At 35.3% G+C, this 8,306-nt stretch overlaps 1 protein-coding gene across 1 annotated transcript; it reads right to left on the bottom strand.

The window, feature by feature from the left end:
* Nucleotides 1–215: 215 nt before the first annotated feature.
* On the bottom strand, nucleotides 216–2,337 carry LOC148855183 (non-specific lipid transfer protein GPI-anchored 9-like). The gene is made up of 3 exons (XM_088985649.1): nucleotides 1,695–2,337; nucleotides 1,037–1,093; nucleotides 216–702 (listed from the first exon to the last, which is right to left on the bottom strand). The coding sequence occupies exons 1-3, from the start codon at nucleotides 2,035–2,037 to the stop codon at nucleotides 563–565; spliced, it is 540 nt and encodes a 179-aa protein (XP_088841775.1). The 5' UTR covers nucleotides 2,038–2,337; the 3' UTR covers nucleotides 216–562.
* Between the last annotated feature and the right edge of the window lie 5,969 nt (nucleotides 2,338–8,306).

The raw sequence follows: 8,306 nt of genomic DNA, 5'->3' as shown, positions 1-8,306 counted from the left end.
CTTTACCTTGCAATGATCACTCAGTTAGAAAAATTACTGAGGTATTGTGCTAAATTGAAGAATAAGATGAATCCTACCAATCCCCAAACTCTTATATTGGTAGGATTCATCTTATTCTTCAATTTAGCACAATACTTCAGTAATTTTTCATAGGTGGAGGAATTAATCTTGGTAGGATTCATCTTATTCTTCATTTTAGCACAATACCTCAGCAATTTTTCATAGGTGGAGGAATTAATCTATCAAAATGCAAGGGGTACAATATCATATATAGGTGGGGTTTTGATAAATAAAACCAGAAAACCAATAAAATTTATAAGGTGGGGAAAACCATAAATTTCCTTTTTTTTTAGAATTGAAACTATCATTTAACTGAATAAAAAGATTAAACACACACATATATATATATATATATATATATATGATTCCACCCAATAATAAATATATAGCTGGGTTATTCATGATTGGAGTAACTTTCTAATAACAAACAAATACACTTTAATTTGGGTTGAAAGTTCAATTGGCTACTTCCTATTTTCTAGATAACCTCTAGAAATAGTATTCAGTTCAGAAGAACTACTACATCTTGAATTCTGACAAAAACTAAAGAAACAAAGACAGCAAGGAACCCAGGTCCACTGGAAAGAGAGATCCCAGATGCTGAACTTTCTGTTGCCGGAGTGGAACTGCTTGAAGAAGAATCTGAAAATGGAAAACATACACTGTAAGCATATTGTATGACATTTTCTTTTATCATTTGGATACAAAAAAAAAAAAAAAAAAAAAAAACAAATTACTTTTTTTTGCTGGGCTAGGAAAAGGAAACTTCAAATTTCTAATTCAACCATCCAAAATATATATCAAGAACATCACAACTAATAATGAAAAAGAAAAAAATGACTGGATGATAAAGACCCAAATTGTGAGATAAAGAAAAGAGGGAGAAAAAGCACCATATTCTATTGATTGCTAAAAGCATGTCAATAAAAAAAGATTAAAATAATCCAAAAAATAGAAGAAAGTTTTCGAAGTTCACCATGAGCTTCTGGTGTTGAAGTTGTTGCAGCAGGAAAATTTGTTGAAGATGTAGTTACTGCAGCACAAAAAATGAAAAAAAAAAGTAAATATCAGTAATGCATGATTTATTATCTAAACATAAATTTGTGAATTGAAAACTGATTTCATGCAGTTTGTAAGGACAAAGTAACTCTCAATCAATCTTCCGTTGCTGCCCCTCTGAATAGAAGATAATAATCGTTTATATACGTGGAACTATATGGCGTTGAGCTCCAGAAATCAGTTTTTTTCCCACCATGCTTATCTGCTATTGATTTATTTCTAACACAGAATTACCAATGGTCACAGGCCAAAAGAATCCTTGTCTGGACAAAATCAGTTTGCATGTGTCCAACCCTAGAATCCAAGTTCCTTCCAACAGAATCATGACCAAACTTGGAAAGAATTTTGCTAAAAGAAACCAGTCCATTATTCAAAATCCAATTCTGATCAAGTTCCTGTAAATATACTACCTCAATTAATTATATTTACATACCCACCTACACGATTATAATGGAACAAGAAGGTTTGCTTCAGAATGGATTGAGAAGGGCATGCAAGCTAGTCATCAAAGAAGATTGACAAAACCAGAAACTGAGAATTAAAACTCAGAATAAGAAAGAATAATCAATCATCACCTTTGCTGCATGCACTTGTGTCAACCTCGAGTTGGCATGCCGTCGGGAGCTTCAGAATATCACTCTGGTTCATATTGAGACTTTTCAAAAGCAGTACGTCGTTCAAGACAGAACACAGGCAGTGCTGCTGGTCACCGATGGCCTCCTTCAACGGAGCGCAACACGATTCCGGTGGTTTCTCTTCAGACGCCAAGTAGGTTTGACAAGGCAGGAGTTTCTCCACGCAAATCATTGAATTACCAGGAACAGGAAGACTTGCTCCGGCTCCTTGATCAGAGTAAACCACGACGACCCATGAAGAAGAGAGCAAGAGAATGAACGACAGAAAGAGCTTTGTTTGCATGGCTTCAAAGAAAACCACTAGTTTCAGACTTTGGAGAAGATTAAAGCTGAGAGGGAGAGGTGAGAGGAGAGAACCCAGAACACAATGAAGCTTCGAATCTCTTCTCTTCTTCTTTTAAATGGGGGGAAATGGTTGGTGATGGTTATGGTTTTCTATACATAGAGAGGTAATCTGGGGTGGAGTTTGGACTATGAGCCAACCGGGAAACCGTCTTCTCCGGCCAATATTTTCTTTTCTTCGAACAGGTGATTGGTTTTATCTCTGTTTGGAAGGGCCACCTTCAACTTTTTGGAATTACAAAAGAAGAGACGTTTAGGAAATTTATTACAACATAGAACATACCTCATTGACATTGACCCTTAACTCCCCACACGTTCACTTTCCTATATATATATATACTTCCTTGCTTCCGCAAGAAAACTTTCGGAGTTTCGGAAAACCCAACCCGATTAATCCACCCGAATTTGCCCACGTGGGTCTGGTTATGGGTTCCATTTAAGCTCGGGGGAGGCAATTGAGACCCGTTTTACTAAAACGAGTTTAATTAAAACCTGTTTGGGTTTAATCCAACCCATATGTGTTTGGTTTCATTTATATTTATTGAGTAAACATTTTGTACTTGTGTGGCTGCAAAAATGAGAAAAGCAATTAATGAGGATGTTTATAACACAGGCATCATTAGGCACCATATCAACAAAGGTGCCAATAAACACTTACCCGTTGGGAGAAGCTCCAAAATAAAGCTTTTTGAAATGAGAGAGGTGCACAGAAATCGACGTTTACTTTTGCAAACATTAATACGTACAGATGCACATAATGAGGCCTTTGCTGATGGGGCGCCTATGTGGCAGCATTTAATGAATAAACGTAAACGGAACCAAACACCCTCTATATAAGAGATGGTGTTGGGTATGGGAGGCAATTGAGACCTATTTTACTATTACGAGTTTAATTAAAACCAGTTATAGTATAATCCAATCCATTATATTATAAGTCCAGATTGGCTGGAGACAAAATCATGCACGTCAGGTATGTATTTGGTTCCGTTTACATATATTGAGTAAACGCTGTCACATAGGCGCCCCGTCAGTAAAGGCCTCATTAATTGCATCCGTACGTATCGATGTTTGCATTGCAAAAGCAAACATCGATTTCTATGCGCCTCTCCTGTTTCAGGAAGCTTCTTTTTGGAGCAGGGGCAAAACTAGGATTTTCTTTTGAGGAGGGCCAAAAAGTAATAAACATGGATAAGGGGGCCAAAAGTTAGTAAATATAGGTAGGGGGACCAAAATATAAGTAAGGTTAAAATGGGTATTGTATGGATTTTCAAGGCAAAGGGGGGGGGGGGGGGACGGCCCCCTCTACTACCCCTGGCTCCGCCCAGCCGCCCCTATTTTGGAGTTTCATGAAATGGGTAGACGTTTATTAGCACTTTGCTGATTGTGGTGTCTAATGGTGCCTATATATCATAAATGCCCTCATTAATTGCTTTTCTCAATTTTGTAGCCACATAAGTACAAAACATTTAATGAAAACAAACACCCTATCCAATCCCAAGACATGGATCTAGGCCCAGGCTTGGCCCAACCTTAGGTTAAAGTTTGTATTTGCTAATCTAAGCTAAACCTAACATTACTAAGGTTGAGTTGTGCAGGGTCCTATCACCTTAATTATTGCATGGACCTCTCTTTCTATCCAAGTAGTATAGTATTAATCTCTTTCAAAAAGTTAAAAGTATTAATCATGCATGACCTTATCTCTCTCTTCTCTCAACTAGACCTATTCATGGCCGGGTTCGGGCTGGACTTTTACTATTCATTAACATAAATATGTTAGGCTCGAGCCCGAGCCCGGCCCGACCAACGGGCCTACAACTTGGGCCCAAGCCCAGCCCTAATAAATAGTCTGAAGCTCGAGCCCGAGCTCGAAGTTTGACCTAATAAAAAAATTAGAAAATTTCCCTATTCAATAATCAATATAAATCAGAATTTATTTACATTAAAAAACATATAAATTCAAAATTTATTTATATTAAAAAAATATATAAAGAAGGGAAAGAGGATGTGGAGAAGAAGAATTTGGTTGGAAAAAGAAGGGAAAGAGGTAAAAAAAAGAGGGGTATTCAACTAGGTTTTCTAGGTTTGTTTATAGGTCGGGCCGGGCTATTTTGACAAATCCCGAGCCCGGCTTGAATTTATTGTGGGCCGGGCTTTTTGGCCCAAGGTTAAGCCTGCGGGCCTATATACCTGTTCAAGCCCGTCTAGGGACCGGGCCGGCCCGTTGGGCCATCCGGCCCATGAACAGGTCTGCTCTCAACCTTTTTATAATTAAACTTGGGATACAAGTTGGGTGGGTCAGGCTAGTTATAGGGAGAATCCAAGTCTAACCAATAAATATAAACTTGGTGCTGGGTCCAACCCAAAGTGAGATCCACGTTTGAGTATACCAACCCAGGCGTAGCCCAAAATAAACCTAATACAACTAGGAATTTGCTCAAACTTATGTGACTTGGTTGGCCCTAGCCCCTAGGAAGGTTGCTTGGTTTTGAAAGCTTTCTAATTCTCATTTTGCACTTTTATCTTTCATTTAATTTGAGCATTATAGTCCAATGTAAGGCAGTGGTGGTGATGGTCTTGGCTCTGAAGTTGAGAAAGAAATGAGAGTGATGAAGAGATTGGGGTTTGGTCAGGGAAACTTGGTGGAGAAGAAGGATCCTTAATTTATAGAGGAACAACAAGATTCATATGTGTATGGAACGAGGGATTCCTGGAATTTACTAAAATGATTGTTTATTCAGGTATTTGAGCTGATTTGATTAGGACACACATCAGATTGTAGAGTTGGATTGTTGTCAACTGCCCTTCTTCTAGGATCTTACCACATGTCGCACATAGAGCGCTTTTGCAGAATTCGCACGCTTGTATGATGCTTTTTCTTTTATCTGCACGCTTTGACAGTCATGCTTCTGTATATCACAGTCAAATCTTTATTTGCATGGCTACAGTCAGCCTTTGATATACGGGTCCATCCTTTTACTCATGAACTACCAGAGGTCTCAATCCAAGTGCAGTTAGAAAGCCCATTTGGGCGGGCTTTTGCGTTGATTGAGTAGCTTGAGAGAACCTTCCAAAACTAACTTCATTGGAAAGTCGATTTCTCGGCTCAATGATAGTATTTTTTGGCTTTTCAGGCTTTTCACCAATGACTTTTCTTATGGGGCCAACACCGGCCAGAAGCCACGTCAGGAAAGCCCTCCCGAACGGACACTGAGTTTATGCTAAGCCCGAGTTTTTAAACCCAGGTCCAACATTTTCAAACATTTTGGGATTGCTCAGTGAAGCTAGCTTGGACGTGGACCTTCCCAAATTGCAACCCTCCTATGGTTTATGATTAAAAATCAATAGGATTTTGGTTCCTATTGATCAAAATGTCCATGTTCTTTTTTCAGATTTATGTAGGGTATACGAAAAATTTATTCTTCCATGTAAGTGATATCTATCTCTTAGGTGAATAAATAATTTTTTCACCTGGCAACACTTGGATGAGACAAAATTGTCTCTTTTAATAATAAATTTTTATGGTTAAAACAGTGATTGTCTTATTTACCTGAGAAATAAAGGCTCAGTTTGAAAGGAGTACAAATACATAGAATGCAAAACCTTATATTTTGTATTATTTTGTATGTATTTATATTATACATATTTGTATTTATACTCTTTCCAAACCGAGCCAAAAAAACATAAAAGTGAACAGGGCCTTTTTGTTTTTCTTTCCATTCCAATCAAAATTCAGATACTACAATGACCAGCATTAGATGAAGCTCATGGTAGGATTCTTAGCTTCTTTTTTTTTTTTAATTCTAATTTGTTATAAAGGAAGACTCCTACCATAATTAACAAAGTAAAACTATCTGTATAAACTGTATAGTTGTTTTTATTTTCCTCAACATTATATATGGTAGTCCAACACTTCTTATTAGTTGATATTGGTAAGCACTTAAAAGTCATTGCTACAAAAAGGCAGCATAAACTTTGAACTCTGAATCTAAATCGTTTTCGTGATTAAAAGAAATCATATAAGTTTTAGTTTTTTTTTTTTTTTTTCTACTTTTCTGCAACTGTAATGGTCTTTAGGGAAGCTTGACTTGTCGTGAGGAAAGAAACATGGATCTTAGACTTCTTACTTATAATGCATCATTAGGCATCTTCTTTAATAAGCTAATTCAAAAACAAATTACCGCACATGTTATATGTATGATGTATCTATTGTGATGTGCACTAATATATATTGTAAAAGAAACTGATACACAACCCTGACTTGTCACCTCAGATTGATCACAAATCACAATCCTAGTGGAAATTTTTACAACAAATCCCTTGATATAAAGTTTAAACCATCTTTATCTGTACTACTAATAGAAGAATGAATTAGTTTGTAGAAATTTTTGTCTTAACTGAAATCCCTACAAACATGTTTAAAAGATGAATGCGGCAAAAATTAGAATGCTGAGATGGATGAGTGAAAAAAACTAGAAAGGAATCCAAAGATTGGGTCAGATGTGAAATCATTTTATGGAACTTAGGCCGTGTTTGGTTGCAGTACAGTTTTATTTGCACTATTACAAATGCATAGGAGTGCAAATGAATAGAATGCAAATTCTGGTTTAATTTTGTTTTAGTTTTTATTTTATTCTACATCATGTCTTATTTTACTTCAACTGTATCAGAATTAAACAATATAAGGTAAAATTTGAAACAAAAATAAATCAAAATTTGCATTCAAATCATTTGCACCGCCATAGTTTTGCATCAGTGCAAACACAGCCTTAGGAATAATTCTAATAGGTGATAAAATGAAAGAAAGTAAAATAAGATATTTTAGTCATATGTAAGGTTCAAAATTGAACACAAAAATTATTTCTAGTGTTCCTTTTCCTATGTATATTAATACAACTATACAAGTCCCCTTCTCTCTCATTAATTTCATTAAATTATATTTAGGGCCGAATTACCTCTCATTAATTTTATATTTACTCCTATATTTAAGTGCAATTTCTCTCTCATTAATTAGTTATTTACTCCTATAATTTTAAATTTTAATTTCAATTTTAGTGCCTAATTAGAATTCTCTTCTCATTAATTTCGTTAATTAATAACCCTCTTTCTCGTTAAATTTGTTTTGTTAGTATAAAACTACAAACTTAGCAATAGAAAGATTTTAACCCTAGCCATTAGGCTTTAACAACTAGAGGTTCACCACTAAGACATGTCCATTTGCTTGCTATAGGTTTATGAATTTTATTGTTAAGTAAATTCACTTAGTGTATGCTTATCAATAAATGTTAGAATTAATTATTAAAGTTTATGTATTAATAAATAGTTACTATGTGTCCCGATATCTCAAATTTTATATAGAGCATTAAATTATAGTTTTTTTACTTTTAAATAACTTATTTATAACCATATAAAACTTGTAATTATCGTTATTAATATATTTTTTTAGGATTTATTTGAGTTTTTTAGCATATTTATGTATATCTTATTTTTTTGTCCGTATCCATATATATCCAAAGTATATCCCGATACGTCTCTTAAAATTATCATTCCGATACATCTTATGTTTCCAATACTTTAAACCTTGGTCATATGAATAACAACCATTTTCATTCATCAAAAAAATAAAGAGACCATTTTCCATGATTGTAATAAAAAACAATCAGTTGCAAGTTGAAGGGAATGGTGAAACCGGATTCATGTATGAAGGTGCAACAAGATTCGGTAGGTGAAGCCATATGGTTGAGATAAGGATTAGCGTGTCCATGCGATCATCATCATCTAAACCTTATCCCAATCATATATGGTTAGCTACATTCATGAATCATGATTATGACAGTATAAGTTGTATAACAAAATTTTTAGTGCGGACGCTGTAAGACCCAATAGCCATTCGTATCAAAAAGGTTTTGATAAGAAACTTTTAGGTTATGCTTGATTTGATGGAAAATAACAAGAAAGATTTAAAGACAGCAATGAGTCATAAGATTAGAAGAATTCTTGGTAAATAAGTTTGGGGTTTGCTACAGGTTCAACCAAAAAAATAATTAATTGGGACAGCCAGAATTTATGGCATATTTTGGATGTAGCCAACGCAAAACCTTTAACAGGGTTGAGCAGCGGATCGGGTCAAGAATCAACACCCCATATTCCTGCATCTGAAATAAACTTACTAGTTAGGATTTGAATCAATACTAGTCTATGCTCCTCATCCTA

Source organism: Nelumbo lutea, chromosome 4 (genome assembly GCF_056320005.1).
Source record: "Nelumbo lutea isolate HS-2025 chromosome 4, American lotus-T2T, whole genome shotgun sequence".
Classification (NCBI taxonomy): Eukaryota; Viridiplantae; Streptophyta; class Magnoliopsida; order Proteales; family Nelumbonaceae; genus Nelumbo; species Nelumbo lutea.
The sequence above is the reverse complement of the archived record's forward strand: the minus strand, read 5'-3'. Positions and strand labels throughout refer to the sequence as shown.

Bases quoted from the DNA above. Each gene is read 5' to 3' on its own strand.
- LOC148855183 (XM_088985649.1), bottom strand. From the start codon at position 2,037: ATGCAAACAAAGCTCTTTCTGTCGTTCATTCTCTTGCTCTCTTCTTCA. The intron at 1,094-1,694 runs GTGATGATTGAT...TTTGTGCTGCAG, and splicing joins CACAAGTGCATGCAGCAAAG to TAACTACATCTTCAACAAAT. The intron at 703-1,036 runs GTGAACTTCGAA...TTCCATTTTCAG, and splicing joins TTCAACACCAGAAGCTCATG to ATTCTTCTTCAAGCAGTTCC.